At 58.6% G+C, this 21,198-nt stretch overlaps 1 protein-coding gene across 2 annotated transcripts in view; it reads left to right on the forward strand.

Moving 5' to 3' along the window:
* FADS2 (fatty acid desaturase 2) overlaps positions 1-18,011 on the forward strand; it is a 31,648-nt gene extending 13,637 nt beyond the window's left edge. Inside the window, exons 5-13 of one of the 2 annotated variants that reach the window (XM_013044579.2) lie at positions 1,797-1,922; positions 9,273-9,333; positions 9,705-9,781; positions 14,591-14,688; positions 14,896-14,992; positions 15,258-15,337; positions 15,813-15,938; positions 16,273-16,364; positions 17,754-18,011. In XM_013044579.2, coding sequence (XP_012900033.1) covers positions 1,797-1,922; positions 9,273-9,333; positions 9,705-9,781; positions 14,591-14,688; positions 14,896-14,992; positions 15,258-15,337; positions 15,813-15,938; positions 16,273-16,324 — 717 coding nt within the window. In that variant the 3' untranslated portion in view covers positions 16,325-16,364; positions 17,754-18,011. Of the gene's footprint in view, positions 1-1,796; positions 1,923-9,272; positions 9,334-9,704; positions 9,782-14,590; positions 14,689-14,895; positions 14,993-15,257; positions 15,338-15,812; positions 15,939-16,272 lie in introns of both variants that reach the window. The other variant, XM_045063347.1, reaches the window with a different exon arrangement.
* The last annotated feature ends 3,187 nt before the right edge of the window (positions 18,012-21,198 follow it).

Below are 21,198 nucleotides of genomic sequence, written 5' to 3' on the forward strand. Positions count from 1 at the left end.
GCCTGGCCCCATCTTCCAGGTTTTCTTGTCTTTCCTGGCCCCATCTCAGTGTGCCCAGGGCCCCTACTCTGCCTGGACAGGCAAGGGCTTGCCTCGGGACCCCTGCTTCATCCCCAGGGCTGCTCCTTATCCCAGGCCCAGCAGGACTTCTGGGTGGGAAGTCTAAGTAGGGCTCTGCCGAGTGAAGGAAGGGAGAAAATCCCAGCAGAGGACTAGCTCTGTCCGGAAAGAGCCCGACAGCCTCCCCTCGCTGAGCGTTCACAGCTCACCTCTCTTTCCTTCTTTCATTCCACGAACATCCCTGGGTCGGTGTATTTTAAACATCGCCGTACTCCTAACATGGCTGGCCCCTCAATTTCTCTGTGCTGGAGACTTTCCATGTGACCTTTCCCAGGAGTCGGGCTCCTTCTGGCTGGAAAGGTCAAGGTGTCGGCTGTTCTTCAGTCCTCTGAGCCCTCGCTCACTGACATTTTTGTTTTGTTGCTGTTTTTCTGCTGTGATGGGTTTTGAGACGCACGTGCTTACTGGCAGAGGCCACAGCAGTGCCTGTCCATGCATCTCTGAGTCCAAAGACCGTGTTTGGGCCAAAAGTATCTTCCATGTAAGATGTTTGTTTTAGCAGTTAGTTCTCCCTGTGGATGGCCAGACCCTTGGCCTAAGCGTTGATTGATCAAGATGTAGTTCACCAGTAGAATGAAGTCAGAAGGGTTCCATTTCCTTCTATGGCCACAGGACAACCTGGGGGACAGGCATGCTTCCCACGTGTGCCAAGAGCTTGCGTTGGTGAGACAGAACTTTATGACCTTGAAATAAATACCCAGGCAGTGCTTCTTGTCTCCTGGGCTCATGGTTTTATATTTTCATGTTAGAACCTGGGAGCTCTTCCCTGTTCCTGCCTGTGATGGGATATTAAGCCTTCCTGTGGCCTCCCGGGGGGGGGGAGACCTCCCTGAGTCCTCACCGCTCAGGGCAGCAAGACCCATCTGGATATTGGGGTGTCTCCTGCCAACTGCTTATAGAATATTCACAGATTTATGCAACCGTTGTCCTAATCGATGTGGGAACACCTTTGTCACCCCCAAAAGAAGCTTCACCCCTCTTAGCTGCTGCCTCCCCATGTCCTCATCCCTCCCACGTGTCCCCAACCCCAGGCCGAGGCAACCACAGACCTCACTATCTCTAGATTCTCTAGTCTGGACATTTCCTCTAAATGGAGTCACGTCCGTGTTCTTTGTGTCTGGCTTCCGTTCCCTCAGCATGAAGCTTTCAAGGCTCATCTACCGTGTGGGGGTGCCTCCTACCTTTCTTCTACCTCCTACCTTGCTGCGGTCCAACCGTTTCCACCTGTTGGTCACTTTGAACAATGGGAACGTGCGCGTACAATTTTGCGTGGCCACGTTTTCATTTCTCTTGGGTACACACCTAGGAACACAATCCTGGGCCCCGGAGCAGAGACCACTTCTTACCGTTCCTGAAACAGAAGTGTTTCTGCTCGTAGAACACGGCCCTCGGGGGTTGTGTGGAGGCAGAGGTGGGGGTTGGGGCTCACACCGGCGCGCTGTGGCTCCAGCTGGCCTCAACCGTTGCTGTGGGGTGGGGGGGGACAGGCCCGGAGGGACGGCCTGGCTTGGCCTCAGGGCGGGCAGGGCGGCATTCGGAGGCTCAGGGGGCGGGGATGGGGGGCCGAGGCCCTGTGTATGACGGTGGGTGGAGTCGGTTCTGAGTCTTGGCGGTGCTGGGGATGGGTCACCCAGAGAACTGTGCCACTCATCCTGTGTCCCCCACCCCCACCCCAGGGTGCCTCCGCCAACTGGTGGAACCATCGTCACTTCCAGCACCACGCCAAGCCCAACATCTTCCACAAGGACCCCGATGTGAACATGCTGCATGTGTTCGTCCTGGGCGAGTCGCAGCCCATTGAGGTAGGCCAAAGGGTCAGTGTTGATGTGGAGATGGGGAAAGTGTGCCCCCTGGGCAGGAACCCGGGAAGGAATCCTGTGGGCTGCAGAGTCATCCGAACACGTCTGTACCTGGTGTCTACCTGGAAATCCTTCTTGGGCGCCCTGGATGATTCAAGCTGGAATTTCTGGATGAGTCAAGCTGGAATTTCGATGGAATGACCTTATGCATAAATAATGAGCCTTAGGTGCCTTTCTTCTTCCCGTGGGCTGGGGAAGAACACTTCCTAGCTGGTTTCTTCCTGGGGGCCAGGGAGCTCTCGTCCCGGGTCAGCAGGCAGGCAGGCACAGGTCCAAGCCTTGAACGTGGTCCCCAAAACCAGCTCAAGGAAACCTTGCTGAAAGAGTCACAGTCCTCGATGGCAAGAGGGACCTAGCTTGGACTGGTCCAACCTGCTTCCCTGGACGTGACACAGGGAGTCTCTGCGGAAGGGGGGGGATGGTTCAGAATCCTATGGTTCAGTAGCCAGCCTAGGGCGAGGCCCCGATCTGACAGTGAGGTCGTTTACTTCCCCTGTAGGACACGGTCTTATTTTTATGTTAGCTCAATTTTTTTTTATAAATTTTTTAAAGATTTTTTTATTTATTTGACAGAGAGAGAGAGAGATCACAAGTAGGCAGAGAGATGGGGGAAAACAGGCTCCCCGCTGAACAGAGAGCCCGATGCGGAGCTCGATCCAGGACACTGAGCCACCCAGGCGCTCCCAATTTTTATTATAAATAGAGAACTTACCTGTGACACACATTTAAATATCAGAGAAGTATACACAATTACGAAGTGAATCTGCTATTCCCTCCATCCTCCCCCTTGGCCCCAAATCCCATTCCCCTGAGGATAGCCCGCAGGACATAAATCCTTCGAGGTTGCTTTTATGTACACATTCATTTTGTTTTTATTTATTTTTTAAAGATTTTATTTATTTGAGAGGGAGAGTGCGTGTGCGTGTGCAATCAAGGGGTCGGTCAGAGGGAGAGGGAGAGACAGACTCCCTGCCAAGCAGGGAGCCAGACACGGGGCTCGATCCCAGGACCCTGGGATCACGACCTGAGCCGAAGACAGACGCTTAACCACATGAGCCACCCAGGAACCCCAGCACATATGCATTTTAAAAACTAAAATTCAGGGCACCTGGATGGCTCAGTGGGTTAAAGCCTCTGCCTTTGGCTCAGGTTATGATCTCAGGATCCTGGGATCGAGCCCTGTGTCAGGCCCTCTGCTCAGCAAGGAGCCTGTCTCTCTGCCTGCCTCTCTGCCTACTTGTGATCTCTTGCTCTCTGTCAAATAAATAAATAACATTTTTAAAAAAAGAAAAAAATTAAAACTTAGACATTCTGTTCTGTGACTTGCCACCTTACCAGACCCGGACCTCTTTCGGGAGTCCAACTGCGTTGGTCTTTGCCTGGGTCTGTCTGGTGGTCCAGTGTATTTCTAAACCATGATCTAACCCATGTTATTTTGTAAGATAGGAAACCTGTTGCTAATTCTGTTTCTTTTTAATCAAAGCACCCCCCAATTCATTTAAAGAATGCCCTCATTTAAACGCATTTCTTTTTTTCTTTTTCTTTTTTTTTTTGAAAATAGAGCCCCTTTGGAACAGCCCCTATGTTAGGGTTTAATTTACCAAAAAATCTACCTGTACTTTGCTTTTCGGAAGTCTGGTGATGAAGTAAGCTCAAGTTTAGAAGATCCTGCTGCTTTTATGCAGCTCTTAGTCATCCTAGTGCCAGGAACAGAGGAGGGGCTCTGGAGGGGCTCAGTAAGCCCCTGTCAGACGAGGCCCATTGAGGCAGGAGCAGGGCCTCGGATTCCCACCTGTGCTGTATTCCCGACACTGTTGGCATCCGAGGCTTGGAACGAGGCTAGGGGAGGGCCTGTTCTTCCAGTTCTGGCTTGCATCTTGCCTTTCCCATCTCAGTTCCATCCAAGAGAATATCTGAGTCAAAATGTGGGTTTTCTGCGACATTGTCGATCGTAGAGGAAATTAGCCAACACGCCGTGCTTGGGAAGCCGGCAGTCTCGCTGACCAGGCAGGGATTATATTCTCTTCCAAAGTACGTGCTGTTTGCCTCCTCCTTCTAGCAAGCGGCTCGCTAGCCTGGGTTAGTGGTGTCCAGATAATGCAGCTAATTAACTGGGGGCCTTCTGATGAGCGAAGACAAGGCTTCCCTTTCTGTGTGAGGCTCCAAGTTGGAGAGCTGGTGGCTGTCCTCTGCCAGATGTCGTCTGCGTCCCTAGCAACAGAAACCTAGTCTCACAAGCTCTGCTGGCAGGAGGGCTCTCCGCTTTTCGATACGGGCTGTGAAGCCTTCTTCCAACACCTCCCCCCCAGACACCTCTTGAACGTTAGCTTTGAGGCTGGTGCTGGGTGCGAGATTTCGGAAATCTGGTCATCCCATTGTTAGTAGCATTTGAAAGACCACAGCTAGGACCACAGTACCCCATGGACATCCTCTCCTCTTACACACGTGTGAGGGAAAAGGCCAGATTATTTGCTTTGTTCCTGGTCGAGCAGTGTCCCCAAGGGCGTGCTCCCGCCTTGCCAGCAGTGGGTCCAATGGCCTTGTCTTTTGCCAGGCCCATTTGGAACACCACAGCAGGGCCACCCACCCGGCCCCACATCACCAGACTTTGGGCCTGTTGAGCAAGCCTCTGGCCTCCAGAGCAAGGAGGTCAGGCCTCTTATCTCCAAGCCCAGGTAAACAAACCAGCTCCAAAGGGCTAGGGAGAAATTAAGTAGCGCGATCTCAGCACTGAAGCCCCTTTCCTTGTGAGTTCTCTGCCTTTTGGTCTCATTTATGACTTCTGGGAGGATTTTGTTTGTTTTATGTAACAAGAGGTATTCGCTTTGTTTTTTTGTTTTTTGGGGTTTTTTTTGCCACCTGCTGATTCCTTTCATTTCTTTCATGCTTAGAAAGTTTTTGGTTTTTTTTTTTTTAGACTTTATTTTTAAGTAGTTTCTCCACCCACTGTGGGGCTCGAACTCACAACCTCGAGATCAAGAGTTCCACGCTCTACCGACGGAGCCAGACAGGGGCCCCAAGAAAGTTGTTCATATGTATTATTTTCAGTGTTTTGCAGCTTTGCTTTTGAACTAACTTTGGCCAGAAGGGCCGTGGGTAGGTTGGTGTCCGCCTCTCACGTTTCTGGAGTCAGCCAAGTTCCCCAGCACCCCTGTCAGGGTGCACGGCCCCACCCATGCTGGGGGCACATCTGAGCCTCGTGCCTAGGCTGGGCGGTCAGCCTCACACAGGGGTGCCGTCTGCGAGCCTCGGGCAGCCCTCCATCCACCCCGGCCGGCAGCCCTCCTAGCAAGAGTCGCCGTCCTCATGCTCTGTCAGTAAGGCCTGTTCCTTAAGCTTCTTTTTCCTTCTCTTAGAAGAGTTTTATACTTTTCTTTATGCATCTCGTGGGTGTTTCTTTCCAGTTCAGTCCTGGGTCGATCCTGCTTTGGTTATGGGGATCGGTGTGTCTCCAGTGTTTCGGGAAGCTGTTGATTCTGGATGGTTCGCTTCTGCCCAGCTGGTGTCCACTCGGGCCTCTCTGGGACTCTAGTTGTCTTTCAGTTGATTCTTTGGGGTTTCCTGGGTAGACAGTTACATCCTTGAAAATAACGAGAAGGTGCTCTTTCTCATAGCTCCATCCTTTTATTTCTGGAGCTTCCAGAACAGTCTTAAACAGAGGTGAAGTCAGTGGCAGGCTTCGCCCCTCCTTTTATCTACCTGTCACAGCCCAGAGGAAAACAGAGATGCCATTATCCTTGTGGCACTGAGGCCGGCTTTCGGAACCTAAGTGTCTGTGCCTCCCCACCCCAGATCCTACCTTTCCACCCATGTGGGACACTCTCTCTGCCCCACCGCCTGTCTGCAGCCAACCCTCCCAGCTGCCTGCTTCAGGCAGACCTTTGTGAACTGGCCAAGGGGACCAGTCCTCCCTTGGAACAACCAGGGTCCCCCTCCCATGGGCCGGGGGCCTTGTCATTCTGTGCATGCCCAACCTGGCCACATAGCTCATTTCTCTCTGTGAGTTTGCAGGTTCCCAGAGGCAGGGACTGGGCTTGGTGACAGCTCCCCTCCCCCAACCTTGAAGGGACAAGGAAGGCCCTTGTCACTCCTCAGACATTTTGTTCCAAAGCTGGAAAGTCCCCGGCACATGCCCTTGGCGTGCACTCCAGCTGCGATCCCAGCCCAGACCGGGGTCTGTGGAGAGGCAGGGCCCAAGAGGGCCAGCCCAGCCTGGGCAGGGTGGGGGGGACCTCTGGGAAACCGGGGCCACCAGGGCTGGCAGGGTGCCCCCTCCCGTGGCCCCGGTTTGCCTCCCCTGTGAGCCTCTGCCTGAGAATGCGTCAAAGGGAGCCGTCGGTCTCGACCACGACGAGCCACCCTGTCCGAGTGAAAGCACGCTCTGTCTTCCCCGAGTCTCGCCTAGGACAGCCCTGCCACCTGACCTGCCACCCGAGCTTTCTCGGGAGACAGAGGAGGTGCGGGGAGGAGGGCAGACTCTGACTCAAAGTCCGCACATCCAGGACTGTGCCAGGCCTGGCACGTGGGATGTCACGTCACCTTTGCTTAACCATGGACGAGGGGCTACCAACACGCCCATTTTAGAGATGGAAGACCCAAGGCCGAGAGATGTGAGCTAACTTGCTGGAGGTTCCAGTGGGAAAAGGCAGCACCACCACCCAAGCTCCAAGCCGGGGCTTCTGGGTCCTGCAGGAACCTGCCCGGGGCCACCACCTGCTGGACCCTAGGGAATGGGCTTGTTGGGTCACTCTGGCTTTCCAATGACTTGAGATGCCAGGAACCCTACCCCCAGCTCAGTACGTTCTAGACCCCTCTTCCACCCCTCCCTGCACCCGTGACTTACGTGGCTAGATGTTGGCAGAGAACCAAGCCAGCAAGTTAGCCACAAACTGGTGCTGTGGGCCAGCCAGACCCCGACAGGTGGCCTTGCAGTCTGCAGCCCCACCTGAAGTCACTGAGAAGGGAACAGACATGCAGTGATGGTCTAGTGTGTCACCACACACGGCCTGTGTGTGGTGTGTCTCTGTGTGTGTGTCTCTGTGTGTGTCTCTGTGACCGCGGCTCACCGTTCTGTCCTCGAAGGACTGTGACGTCCACCTCATCGGCTGATCCCCCAGTGGCCCTGGGAAGTGCCCATCAGACCCCTTAGGACCCACAGCTCATGGCGGGGCAGAGGAGGGGGGCATGTGTGTGAAGCCTTTTGCCCAAGTACTGAACTGTGTCTGAGGCCCGAGGCCCTGCCTCCCGGAGCCTGGGAACGGCCAGGGTCCAACAGAGAGGCCTGAGGACCCGGTAGCTCCTGCAGGACCATCTGCAACACAGAGGGGCCACATGGGTGTGCCCACAGGCCAGGGGCAGCCAGGCAAGCATCAGCGTATGTGATCTGTCGCTCTCCAGGGGTCACCATAAATCAGTGGGGGCGGTGTACCTACTACGGAAACAACTTCAGATGAATTCCCTGGTACCCCCCGCCCAACCCCAGCAGCCTAGGCACCTCCGAGTCCTTCTACGGGGACTCTCTGGTCTGCCCACCTGCCTGGGCCGCCCTTAGTGTTCTCTTCCCAAGAGTCTAACCAACCCGAGAGGGTCCTTGGGGCCTCGGGCCACCTCCTGGGGTGACCCGTGGGCAGAGCTGGGGCAGGGAGGGCTCCTGTTTGGGCCGAGAAGCCTGCAGACAGAGGCTGGGCCTGCGGGTCTGTTTCCTGGCTTCTGAGAGGAGGTTAGGGCAGGATCCAGGGGCCTGGTCTGTAGACCGCGTGCTCCCTGGAACCCCAGACCACAGTGTTCCCCACCTGACGGGCCACTGGGGGTGGAGGGATGCCCCTCCACTCCCTCTTCTGAGAAATTTTCCAAGGCCAGCCTCGGGCCCGGCCTTAGTGATCGTCCTTGTGCCAATGGCCACACTTTCCAGGGATGAGTGAGACCCCTGCCAAGGCACAGGAGACCGCACGGGACAAAGGGGTCAGTTCTAGTGGCACTTCAGCCTGACGGGCCGTCACTGTGGCCGCTGGTGCCAAGAGGTCCCTCCCCGCCAGGGCTCCTCCTGTCAGGTGTCGGGGGCACCCCCTGTGATTTTAACAGTCATTTCCCTCTTTGCTCTCACCTGCAGACAGGGGCATCGTCTTAGCCAACATCCGGGGTCTCTCCATCCATGCTTCCATCTCCCTGAGTACAATACGTAGGAATGAGCCCCCGCAAACGGCTGGATCTGGGGAATAGCAAGGGAGGGGCCGTGTCCCAGGGGCCAGCCCCTGGTGCTCATGCATGTGTTCTCATCGGCTCCTCTAAACCACCAGTGATTTGGGTGCCAGATGGGGTGGGGGTGCGGGGGCTCCGTGATCTTACAGCTGATCTTGGCAGATCTTGGCACCAAAAGCAAGAACAGGGGCCACTCTTTGAGCAACATCTTACGGTCTCAGTCCCTAAGGAGCGAGGTGGGCTGGTCTGCAGAGGGCTGGACCCTAGCACTCAAGGGCTCCAGGGACCCCGTGGGGCAGGGGATCCCCTACAAGCCTGTGCTCAGCATGGCCTGAGCGGCTTTGGGCAGTGAGGACCCCCAGCGCCCAGCGTGGCCCTCCTTGCTCTGACCGTCTGGGCATCAGGGTCCCCAGGGTGGGTCCCCAGCCTGTCAGCACCCTCGACTGAGAGTCACCTGCCTGAGAGAAGTGATTAGCTTTGGAAAATTGCTGGAGGCCCTATGGGGAAAAATGCTCCCAGCCCGGTGACTGATAACAACTCCCGGGGCCCTTATCTGCGTTCTCCCGGGCTGCTGCCGTCCCCGGGGGGCTCCCCAGCGTGCTCCGGGGGCTTCTCTCACTCTCAAAGGGCTGGAGACTAGAGCCAAGGAGTTCCCTCGGTGGGGCCTGGTGGGGCCCCGTATGAGCTGTTCATTTGTGCCTTCGCCGCCCAAACATTTATTTATTAGCGCCTGTCATGGGGGCTCTGAGTCAGCTTTCTTGGGCTCAGATCCCAGCTGGGTGCATTTCTCATGTGGCTTTGAGCCGTGATTTGACCCTGAGCCCCAGCCTTGTGGGCTGGCGGAGGAGGCCGGGAGCTGGGGCCGAGGAAAGGGTGGCCACTGCTGGCCGGAGCAGCCGGGAGCCAGAGGGCCGGAGCGGCCCAGCCTGGGGGCCCAGGGTGCAGACTGACGGGACAGGAGCTGAGACGGCAGAGCAGGTTGGGGCGGGCAGGGGGGCCGGTGGCTGGGGCCTGACGGGGGTTGGGGCGGGCAGGGGGGCCGGTGCCCGGGGCCTGACGGGGGCTGGGTGCTCACCATCTCTTCTCTTTCCTCAGTACGGCAAGAAGAAACTCAAATACCTGCCTTACAATCACCAGCATGAGTACTTCTTCCTGAGTGAGTGCTGGGGGCCCCCTCGAACCGCACTCCACAACGGCCATCTGCCTTCCCGCCAACCACCTGCTGCCCCTTCAGACCCAGGAATCGCCCCTAAGCCTGTTCGAGCACGAAGGGCCGCCCCTCCCCGAGAACTGCTCCTGGCCTGTGGTGTAGATGGGACCCAGAGGCACAGGGTCCCACACTCAAGCCCCCCCCACCCCACCCCCCGCCGTTGCGGAGAGGGGTGGGGGAGGGGCGCTGGTTGGGGGAGGGGTGTGTGTGCTCCCAGCCCCCTTTCCGTGCTCACCGGGCTCCCCCTGACTGACTGGTCCGGCGTGGCGGGGCAGGACAGATCAGGGCATGTGTAAGTGCCTCTGCTCTCCCCACAGTCGGGCCGCCGCTGCTCATCCCCGTGTACTTCCAGTACCAGATCATGATGACCATGATCGTACGCCACGACTGGGTGGTGAGTCAGGGGGTACGGCTGGGCCGGGCTGTGGGGGGACAGGGGCAGGTGGGCCTGGGGATCGGCTCGGTTCCCCCTGGGCCCTGCATCACTCTCAGTAAGGGAACATGCTCTGGGCCACGTGGCCAGGAGCCAGGGAGGCCACAGCCCTCCATGTTCCCCCGCTACCCACACACCGTGGGGCCAGTGGGGCCGTGGGGCCGAGCTCCCTCAGAGAGCTGGGCCCATCTGTCCGCCACTCCAGCCATTGTCTCCCACGAACCCGTGTCCTGTGCGGCCCCGAGAGCCCATGGGCCGGGACCACCACGCTCCACATGCTCAAGGGAGGGCAGCTGAGCAGTCACTGGGCTGATAGGGGGGTTTGTTTGCTCAAGCTGCCCACCAAGGCCTCCCTGTCCCACCGCAGTGCTCACAACTATGGAGGCCAGAAGTCCCAGACGAGGTGCTGTCGGCGCGGGTCCTTCTGAGGGTGGTTAAGGAGGACCAGGGCCAGGCTAGAGTTCTCGGCTGCTGGGCGGCTGGGTCTTCTGCCTGTGTCTCGGCGTCACTGTCCCCATGAGCATCTGTGTCTGCGTCCGGGGTCCCTTTTCTTAAGAACGCCGGTCGCAGTAGACTAGGGCTGCAGCTTAGTGAATTACATCGGCCATGACCCTGTCTCCAAATAAGGTCATTCGAGGCCTTGGGATTAGGGCTTCAACATGTGCATTTTAGGGGACACAATCCAACCTGTAACACCAGGCTTGGAGTCACCAGATTCTGTGTCCAGAGAGCGAGTGCGAAGGGGCACGTCCCCGTCCTTGGCATCACGTGTGCACGAGTGGCATTCGGCATAAAAGGTGGACGGAATGACCTGGATGGAGCAGTCAGCCATGGGCGGAGCCTGCTTGTGGGACAATGGGTTTTGTGGGGACACTCAGTGGAGGGTCCCTTAGGTATTGCGGGTTTTTTTTTTTTTTTAATCCAGTTTCATCAATGAAAATATTGAGACTCTGAGAGCTTGGGACTTACCCAGGGTGACACCAGGGTCGAGCGCTAGGACCTAGGCCGTGTCCCATACTGTCCCCCCACTTCAGCTACCAACCTCTCTCGAATAACACCAACCTCCCTCGTGTTTCTGGAGCGTCTGCAGGGCTTCCAAGTACTTTGCTTTGTCCTGTCTCGTTGGAACTGTGGGCAAAGGGGCCACACCTGGTGATTCCGCTGGTGTTCTAGAAGTCTCCACCAGCCCTGTATTGGTAGAACCTGTACCACCCACTGCTAGGACACGATATTTTTCCAGAAGTGAGCGTTTCTTCTGTACTTCCTGTGTCCCAGCATGGCCCCCCACGTTATGACTTTTGACCCTGGCTTAAGAGCACAATGACATGGGCCGCAGAGATGGAGTTTCTGTGTCAGCTGTGCCATGGGAATTTGAACCCAGATCTCTCACCTATGGTAACTGCTGTTCCCATGGGGCTCCCCGGGCCCTGGAAGGAGCCACACAGCTGAAGAGGAGCTCGACCCTGGCCGGGTGGGGTTTCGTGGAAATCCACTGCTGGGCGGATTTCCATCAGCTTTTGTGGCAGGTGACTCCTGCCTGAATATATACCTTTTTTTTTTTTTTTAAAGCTGTGCTTATTCCCCCAAGGGACAAAGCACTCACTAAGGACAGCGCAGGGAAGGAGAGAAGACTGCGTGCCTGCCTGGGATCGGGTGGCCGACTCAGGGAGATTTGATAGGGCCCCAACTCGGTGGTGGGGAGACAGGGCAGCCCTGCTTTTGCCCCTGCTGGGGAGCAGGTCTCCGGCTGGGTGGGAGGGACGAGCCTCCAGCCTTGGGCTCCTTCTCCGAAACAGCGGACTGCAGTCCATGCTCGGGACTGGGGATTCAGGGCAGATAAGTTCTGGTGCCACCACCCCAGGCGTCCAAGACTGCGTGGGGCAGAGGTGGGTCCGGCGGTGGGCTCTTCTTTCATTTTGTTTGTTTGTTTGTTTTTAAGATTTTATTTATTTGACAGAGAGAGAGACAGCGAGAGAGGGAACATAAGCAGGGAGAGTGGGAGAGGGAGAAGCAGGCTCCCGGGTGAGCAGGGAGCCCGATGTGGGGGCTCCATCCCAAGATCCTGGGATCCTGACCTGAGCCGAAGGCTTAATGACTGAGCCACCCAGGCGCCCCCCGGCTTTTCTGATTTAAGGTAACAGAGAGCTTAGGTGCCAAGTGCAGCCCTGGCTTGGGGCCATAGTCCTCAACGGGAACAACTCTCTTGGGCTAGCCGGCAACACCTAGAGACCTGTTTGATGGTCACAACACAGGGGAGATGGAGCACTCCTGGCAATCGGGCATCTGGGGGGCACCTAGCCGGGGATCCTGCCGAGTATCGGGTCAGGCACGGCACAACCCCCAACGGTGAGGGCTGTTCCAGGCCCAGATGCCAGGTATGGGGAGTACAGGGGCTGATGCACTCTGAGAGCCTCAAGGACAGAGGTGTTTACCGTCCTGGCAGTGCTGGGTGGTGGCCACATCCTGGAGATACTACCCAGCCTCCCTCCCTGGAGGGTCTCTGTGTCTGACACCACGACCTCTCTCTCCTGAAACTCTCCCTGTCAGCCTCCAGATCCTATCTCTGCTGGTTCTTCTCCACCTCTCTGTTCCCCCATATTGCTTCACACCCTACCCCTGCAGCCCGTGGTCCCGTGGTCATGGGTCCTGCACGAGAAGAAATAAGCATCTTCCCCCGTGGATATACAGTTCCTTCTGCCGCACTAGTTGCACACACAAATGAAACGAAGGGGAATGTGGTGGACAGTTAGGAGCAAACCTGTCACACTTGCTTCTCCTGCCCCCTTAGAGAGCCCTCGCTGGATCCCAGGTCATGCCCCGGGGCCTACTGCCAAACCTCCAGACTCTCCCTTCCCCTGGACCGCCTTCTCAGCTGATAGCACCCATGAGGGGACGAGCATGGATTCCTCACGACTAAGCTGTCCCCAAATGCAACTGCCCCGGCCTCCTAGATTGTTCTGGAATCTCTATCACCTCCTCAGAGCTGTGGGCCCTGCTCTCAGTCTCCATCATTTCGTGTCTGGGCTACCGGAATAACCTAATCCCTCCATCTCCAGTTGGCAGAGCTCTATTTTAAGATTTGAATGTGACTGCGTTCTTCCGGCGTGTAAAGCTCGCGGCGGTTTTCCGTTGGCTGAGAGGTAGCGGTCAGCATCCTGAGGCAGACACGGCCTGGCCGAATCCCCCTGCCCCTGGCGAGCACATGGGACACAGGATCTGCACGTATGCCCAGCCCCCTGCCCGTGCGCCTCTGCTCATCGCACCGCAGTCTTGCCTATCTGGGCTTTTTGTCCATACCGTCATTCTGCAAATGTGTCACACGGTCTTGACCTCTGACGTAGCCCAGCCCAGCTCAGGCACCACCTCCCAACGAGGGCCTTTCCTAAATCCGAACATCACATCAGGACCACTCACGTGCTCCCCTTGCTGCTGTCCCCTTCCATATGATATTGAAGGGATCTCTGTATAAGCCTGTCCTTCCACACACCAGGCTTCCGAAGGAGCTGCTTTGGCTCCTAGCACCCAGCTCTGCCCGCGGGTAGAGAGGAGGCATGCACGGGATTCGTGGAGCTTGACTGCACATAGACTTGAGGATAAGTTTGTCAAGCAGAAGGGGGGCTGGGGGGGGGACAGGAAGCCCAGGTGGAAGTGAGGCCGGGTGCACGTGGGTCCAGAGGCTGTCCGCATAAGGGTGTGTGGGTCGGCATTTGAGGGTGGGATTTCATCCAGTATCCTCTAGTGGGGAAGGAGGTGGGTGGGGGCTTTGAGGATGGCAGTGTCACGGTCCACGTTAGGCACAGAGGCCCAGCTGAGTACTCACACCGGCAGCCTGACCCGGGGCCTGTGCTCGGATCACTACCCTGCTGGGACTCTGGGGAGGAAAAGTCATGGGGGAGAGGAAACCATGCAAAGGCCCTGAGGCAGAAATAAGCTGGGTCAGGGTGGCTCAAGAGAGAGCTGTTCCAGATCCCACCGAGCTCTGTGGGAAAGGCGGGTTCTGCTTGGGGCTAAGGAGGCGGCTCTGGTTGCCATGGTAGCCGAGGGCGAGCGGGAGACCCATGGGGACTCTGGCTATGGCCCCGTGGAGGCACTCAGACTTGGGATGCAGAGAGGAGATAGGGACCCCCTCCTCAGGGCGCCTGCCCGTGGGGTTGCTGTGGAGGGGCGGGCGGCAGGGCAGCTGAGGGAAGCGCTCACCCAGGTGAGGGAAGACCTGTAAGTTCAGGATCCCATGGCCACCCCAGAGAGGGGCAGGAAGGGAGACGGGACAGGAGGAGAACTGGGCATGGGAGGGGGACCAGCATGTCAGAGATGGCTGGGGGGCCCTTATGGAGAGGCTGGGCAGTGGCGCTGGCCTTTGCCCTGCTAAGAAGGAGATTCCCAGGTGTTGATGGGTTAGAAGACAGCGAAGGGCAGGGGCTAAGTGGTGGGGGTGGGGCAGTCTATGTACCTTCAGAATCTCTGGGACCACGAAAGGGCTGCTCCTGGCTGACAACCTGGTCCCTGCCCTGTTTCCCTGAAGCAAAGTCCCAGCGCCCTCCTGCTGCTCAGACACTCAGCATTTCCCCAGAAGCAAAGACAGTCACCAGCCCTGTGCAAGCAAGCGTCACATGCTCCGTGGACCTGGTGCCCAGCTTCCTCGAGGCCCACTGGGGGTTCTTGGACACTTTTTTGCCTTGAGGGGCTTGTGAGGGGCTGTGTGCACATGGGTGGTCAGGACGCGGAGCCAGGTGGGTACCGGCCCCGGATCAAATTCCATTCTCTCTGCAGGACTTGGCCTGGGCCTTAAGCTACTACGCTCGGTTCTTCATCACCTACATCCCTTTCTATGGTATCCTGGGGACTGTCCTCTTCCTCAACTTCATCAGGTACCTGCTGCTTGGCCTTGACAGGGCTTTGACACGGGGACCCCTGGGGAAGGGCTCCGAGCTCCCTGCTTCCTGCCCTGGGCCTCCCGGCCTGGCCTCTTGGTGCACCTGCCGGGCTGCTGGGGCTAGGGGAGAAGGTCTGTTCCCACCTGGCCGGACTCCGTGGCCACTCCCATGGCTCCCGCGCTGAGCTGTGTTGTCTTCCAGGTTCCTGGAAAGCCACTGGTTTGTGTGGGTCACGCAGATGAATCACATCGTCATGGAGATTGACCACGAGCCCTACCGTGACTGGTTCAGCAACCAGGTGAGGGCAGCCGGAGCTCACACCGGGGCCCCATGGAGCCTGTGGGTCCGTCTCCACGCCTCCAGCCCTTGGCTGCTCAGTGGGCCCTGGACCACGCTGGGCTTCCCTGCCTGTAACCTTCCACAGGGAGGGACCAGCGGGGAATCTGGATGGGCCAAGGTCTCCCGGCCAGGCAGCTCGACAGGGAGGGGTTGGGCCTCTCGGGAAAGAGATGGAGCGCTCATTCTCCCATCTGCTCCTGGGCTCTCACCCCTCCCCTCCGCAGCTGGCAGCCACCTGCAACGTGGAGCAGTCCTTTTTCAATGACTGGTTCAGCGGACACCTCAACTTCCAGATCGAGCACCAGTGAGCACGGGCGGGCGGGCAGGCTGGGAAGGTGGGTGGCCCTGGAGGAGGGAGGTCACCAACCCTGTCTGGGCGTGGGCAGCACATGGGGGCTACCGCCCTCCCCACCCTGGCCAGGCCTCCCAAACGCCTCAGGCCTGGAGCCTGGTTCTGCAGCCCACCCACTGAGGTCGGGGGGAGGGGCTCACCAGCCCGAGGGACAGCCACCCTTCCCATGCGGCCCCAGCTTTGTAACCATAGAGAGCTCACCACTGGTCTCTTGAACCTTCGAGCCTAGCAGGGCAGGGGGACCGATCCCTTCATTGACAAGGAAACTGAGGCACGGCTCTTCCCCACCTCCTGTGCACCAGCCTCAGTGGGGGGGACACACACAAGGAGAGCCGCAGATGGGGTCTCCCCCACCCTGACTGCTGCTGTCTGTGCAGGCTGTGAGTAGGGGGTGGAAACGTCCTCACTCTGTCCCCGCTGTCCCCAGCCTCTTCCCCACCATGCCCCGGCACAACTTCCACAAGGTCGCGCCGCTGGTGAAGTCTCTGTGCGCCAAGCATGGCATCAAGTACCAGGAGAAGCCGCTGCTGAGGGCCCTTCAGGACATCATTAGGTAAGGGGGGGCGCGGCTGCTGGAGCCCCTGGAGGTCCCTGGGGCTCAGCAAAGAGACAGAGAGGTGCGCAGCTGGGACTGGCCATGGTGAGACTAATGGCCACCAGAGGACGCAAGCCCCTGGGGCCCAAGTGTCCCCACCAGGGCTCCTCCCTTACTAGGAAGGACCCGGCTTCAGCTCTGGGCTGGAGGGGGACCCTCCCTTGGTCCTCCCTCAGGCTGTACCCCGGGAGCCCTGAGCAGACAACCCTATAGTCCCTCTGAGAGCCAAGAAGCACCGCCCACCCCCCAGCGCCCCCCTTCCTGGGTCCTGACGGTCCCCTCCTCTTCCCAGGTCCCTGAAGAAGTCCGGGGAGCTGTGGCTGGACGCTTACCTCCACAAATGAAGCAGCAGCCCTGGGGCTGCCCACGGGGAAGGGGGAGCAGGTGGGAGTGCTGGCCACAGGGAGGGGGGCTTTTGTTCTGAGGGGTTCCACAAGGCTGGGGTACATGCTGGTTCGGGAATCCCATCTTGGTCTATCTCCTGTTTTCCTCCGCTTTCCCTGCACTTCTGTCTCCGACACCCTCCATGGGGCTGTCCTCTCTCAGATGGCCCTTCACCTGCTCCCTCCCACCCCCAGGAGCCAAGAGAGGTGCTCTGTCCCGGCCCCCAACTTCTGTCCCCAAACTTTTGCCAGGCCAGAGGTCCACAGAGACGGCCTATAACACCCCTGTCCTGCTGCCTGGTCTCTAGGCCTCACACCTCCTTGTCTCCCTCAGATACTTCTGAGGACCGTGGCGGGTGGGGGTCCTCGTTGGGCGCCACGGCTCCCTGGCCTGTAGGCCTGGCCCCACTGTCAGCGTCCCCGTCATGGTGTTAGGGGGTGTGTGCGCCCGGTGCCCCCGGCCCCCTCGCGGCCTGCACTGGGACCCGGGCCTCCCTGCTGCCACCCCTTCTCTTCAGATACCCAGAGTCCTGACCCTGATCCCGGCTCCCTTTGCCCGCAGCGCAGCCAGCTCAGACCTCGGGGCCCAGGCAAGTGTCCTCGCCCCCGCAGGAGCCCTCTGACCCGGGGCTTGTGCTGTTCCATCTCACCACCTGCCACGTCTCCCCAGCTCCACAGCTTGGGACCCGGGGGCCAAGGGGGCCATCCTGAAAGTGGGCTTGGCCAGATCAGAGGATCAGCTGGCCTGTCGGCTCAGCCCTGTCTCCTCGTCCCCCAACATCCCCTTCAGCTGTTTGTCCGGGCTGGGCGATCAGACCTTTCTCCAAGGTGCTCTGTTACCTGCCAGGCAGTGCCCACCAGTTTCTAACTGCTTGGCCAAGTGGCCTTGAGCCCTTCAAGCTGCCGGAGGGCGCCTCACACAGCCCAGCTCCATGCGGGGGCTGCTAGTGGGGACGTGCTCACACTGTCTTCTGCTCTCGCCTGTCCTCTGGTTTTTTAATCTTTTGTTGCAGAGACATTCTGACGGGGTTGGGGGGAGCTGCGACAACAGGGCTGGGCCTTGTCACAACCTTCTTCCAGCTGCCTCTTTAGGCCCCTGTGGTGGGCTGAGCCCGGCTCACTCATGGAGGCCACAGGGACCCCAACTGTGGGAGCTGCTGAGGCCGCTGCTGTCGAGAAGGCAGTAGGGGCCCGGGGGGGGGAGGCAGTCCCAGAGGACGTGACCCTAAAGATCTGGGGGTTTGGGAGGGAGACGTGATGAAGGTCAAGTGAAAACTGCAACAAGGAGTTTGGGGCCGGAAGCCAGGCAGCCAAGGGGGTGGGGAGTGAGCGGGAGGGAGGGGCTCCGGGCTGCTGCGTTCGGAAATCTAACCCACTAACCAATATTTAGCTTCAGGAGAGGGGAGCAGAACAAGCTCAGCGGGGGCGCCTATGGGAGAGAGCTGTAGTCCCCCAGCTCCCCCGCCAGGGGGAGATGCATCTTGTGCGACGGACCTGCAGGTTGCCATGGCGACCCAGTGGCGAACACAGGCCCCAGGGGCTGTCCTTCCAGGGACACAGAATGGATCTATAGGGAACTGATGTTAATTTTTACCATATCGCTCCCCCACCCCTACATTTTTTGGAAATAAAAGTAATTTTATTCTCACTTTCTGCACGTTAATGCTAAGCGGATGAAGGAAGGGGCTTTGTAGCCGGGGGACCAGGGAGAAGACTCATGCTGGTAGATTTTGCTGTCCCTTCCCCAACTGCGGTGGCCCTACCCCCATCCCCTGCTGCCTCCCTTCAGGAGAGAACTTCTCTCCCCTTCCACTGAAGTGCGTACACACAAACCCAACTCCAGATGTGGCCACTGGAGCCAAAGGAGGTTTCCTGGAAGGTCTCTGGAGGGCAGCAAGGAGAAGCTGGCCCAGGCCACCTTTCTGACCTCCCCATTCCGCATCTCTGTCCCCAGTTCCTCCTGGGAGCAGCTGTCTGCTCACAACCTCGCCAACTGACTGGCCTGTTGCCAGACTCCCGTTCCCCCATTTTCTGGTCAGTGGACAGAGCGCTGGGGAGCAAAGAGAATCTCGGAAGGGAGTTTAGAAAGCCCTAGAGACCTACGCTTCCGTCTTGGGGTCCCCACACCCTGGGGAGACGCGCATGCCATCTCAGCTCAGCCCACCAGCTCACAGGCAGCGGCAGACAGAGTCCTGGGTCTGTCCTACCACCAAGCCTGGGAAGTCCGGAGGGCTGTGCCAGGAGCCCAAATGCTGCTCTGCTCCTCTGCCTCCGGGTTGGCTCAGGCGGCAGGTCAAGCTAGGTGTGTCCGGGAAGGGTTCAGCATAGCCAGCGCCCGGCCTTGCCTCTCCTCCCAGCAGGGCTGCAGAGAGTCCCAGAGTAGACCCTTGTGGCCTTTGTGTTTTCCCTGGGACCCCAGTATCGTGCGCAGGGACAGCCAGCTGTCCCGGGTAGGGTGGAGGTGGTTCCCCAGTGGGTCCAGGGATTCGGCAGTGGGATCCAAGGTTGCAGAAGGAGCCCTGAGCCAGAAGACAGAGACCCACTGAGTGGCCTTGGGTGAGTCCTCTGGCCTGGCTCTCTGGGTGGGTCCCGCCGTTGATTCACCAAAGGCACCAGGCTAGAGTGAGGCTGTCACTCTCCCCGCCTGTGAGCCCTTGGCCCGGACCTTGCAGTAGAGAGGACTTTGAGTCTGAGAGACCATGAGATACACACCTTCCATCCTTCTTACCTGTGCCTGTGTTCCGCCTCCTGCCTGGGCTGGGCGTGGTACCCTGTCCCCCAGGATGGGACAGTACAGGCTCCCAGGGATGGGGAGGGTCGCAGGGAGGACTGATGGTCTAGGTGGACACTGTGGCTCTGAAGGCACCAGCTAAATGTGGGCTCGGGTCAGGGGGCACTGGGATCTTTCCTGTGTCTTTTTCCCACCGCGCCATCTGTGTGCTCAAATATTATTACGCCGGTGGCATGAAGCTGGGAACACCTGTACCTGCTCTCTGCTGAATCCCTTCTGTCCACATACTCCATGGAGGGTCTTGCCCAACACGGAATCATGGGTTTCCCCACCCCCGCACCTTCCCCGCAAAGTCATGAGTCCCTGACTTGTAAGGTCCTTAGTGATCACAAGACCCGAAGCTTCCATTCTCGGGGGAGGCTGGGACCAGCAGGGAAGGGGCTGGTTGGAGGCCACGCGGTGGTGGCAGCCAGATCCCTGCTCCTCACCCAACACTCCGCCAGCCCATCTCCTTCACTCCCTCAAGGGAAGGGCTGTTTCCCAGAACCAGATGTCCCCTGACACCATCATGTCAAATGTCAGACCACTCCCAAGAGGCTCAGCAGCTGGCCAGAGGGGCGGAGGCGGTGGAGGGAGGCCTTGGGAAGCCGAGAGTCCGCTCAGCATGGTGGATGGCCCGAACATGTGCAGGGCCCTGGGGCCCAGAGGAAGGGTTGACAGAGTGGCCTGGGCTGTGTGTGGACCTGGAGCCCCCCAGCGGACCTGGCAAGTTGCTGAGGCCTCCGGTGGGACACTCAGGAACCCTCTTGGTCCTTTGGGAGGAGCGAGGAGGCCTTTGGTGACGAAGGGCAGGGTGGAGGTGGCTGGCAGCCCCGGACTCCCGCTGCCCTTGGGAGTCGCCAACCACTGCTCCAGAGACAGTGCCTTGCGCCAATCAGGACTCCTTCCCTGTCCCAGCTGCTCCGTCCCTGGAGAGATGTGCCCCTTTGGATGGGATGCAGCTTCTCAGAGAGACCCTGGTCTGATGCCTGGCCTGGAAACGATAAGCTGTGGGTCTCAGGGAGTGCCTACAACCTCTAAGGAAGAAACTGAGGCCCAAGGGGAAGGCATGGCCCAGGTCTAGAACTCCAGGTTTCTTTTCGCTGCATTTGACGTTTTTCATACTAGCCCAAGCCAAATCACCCCGTTCAAGAGCAAATGTCCAGGAGAATTAAGGTCAGGTCCTGAGAGCTTGGAAAGGGCCAAGCGGAAGAGGCAGCCAGGCACTCTCAGACCTGCCGGGGCAGTGTGTGTGTGTGTGTGGGTGTGTAAGCCCCGTGAAAGGTCTGTGATCTGGCCTATCACATACGAGTTCCTTCATAACCCAGACGAGCCATTCACCATTACAGGCAGGGCTGGCTCTTGTGAATCTGCTTTCCCACCACCTGCTGGGGATGCCCACGGGAGACTCTGTCCGTGCTGGTTGACGGAAGGAATAAATCAGCAAGTCCCAGCTGCCCGCAGCCTTTCTGCTTTTCCTCTGCGCTCAAGACTGAGTGTACACCATCAGGAAGGGATCCGGGGTTTCTTGGAGGCACCCCCAAGGCCCTTCCTTCCCTCCTTTTACAAAGCTGGCCCACAATGCCTAGAGTTTTTTGTTTCGGGACTCTGGAAGAGAACTCCTGATGGAGAGGGGGAGCTCAGCTCAGGAGAGGGGTGATGACCTGCGCACATGCGGGACAGAGTGGGGCAAGGGCCAAGACATCCCGCCAGTGGATTTTAGGCAGTAAGGGGAGATCCAGATCGGTTGGCTACTTGAGGCCAGGCGGCTTCCACAAGGGTCCTCTGAGCAAGTCACTAGGCCACCCCTGATTTGAAGAGGGAGCGCGCGCTCCCCGAGGCCACCACTAGGGGCAGCGCGGAGCGGGGCCTGCCCCACAACGGGGCAGGTACTCTGGACGCCCCTAGGTGGCGCCCCAGGCTCAGCATTCCCTAAGGCAGGGAGGTGCTGCCCCCCCACCCAAGTACGGGGTGTTGACATTTCCCCTAAGTGCACGAGCAATCAGGGCAACTGCAGGAACTGCCCTGGCTGCTCAGGAGGTGGAAGGAATGCCAACCCAGGGCT

Source organism: Mustela putorius, unplaced genomic scaffold, assembly GCF_011764305.1.
Source record: "Mustela putorius furo isolate JIRA1106 unplaced genomic scaffold, ASM1176430v1.1 tig00000127_pilon_pilon_pilon, whole genome shotgun sequence".
NCBI classification, from domain to species: Eukaryota; Metazoa; Chordata; class Mammalia; order Carnivora; family Mustelidae; genus Mustela; species Mustela putorius.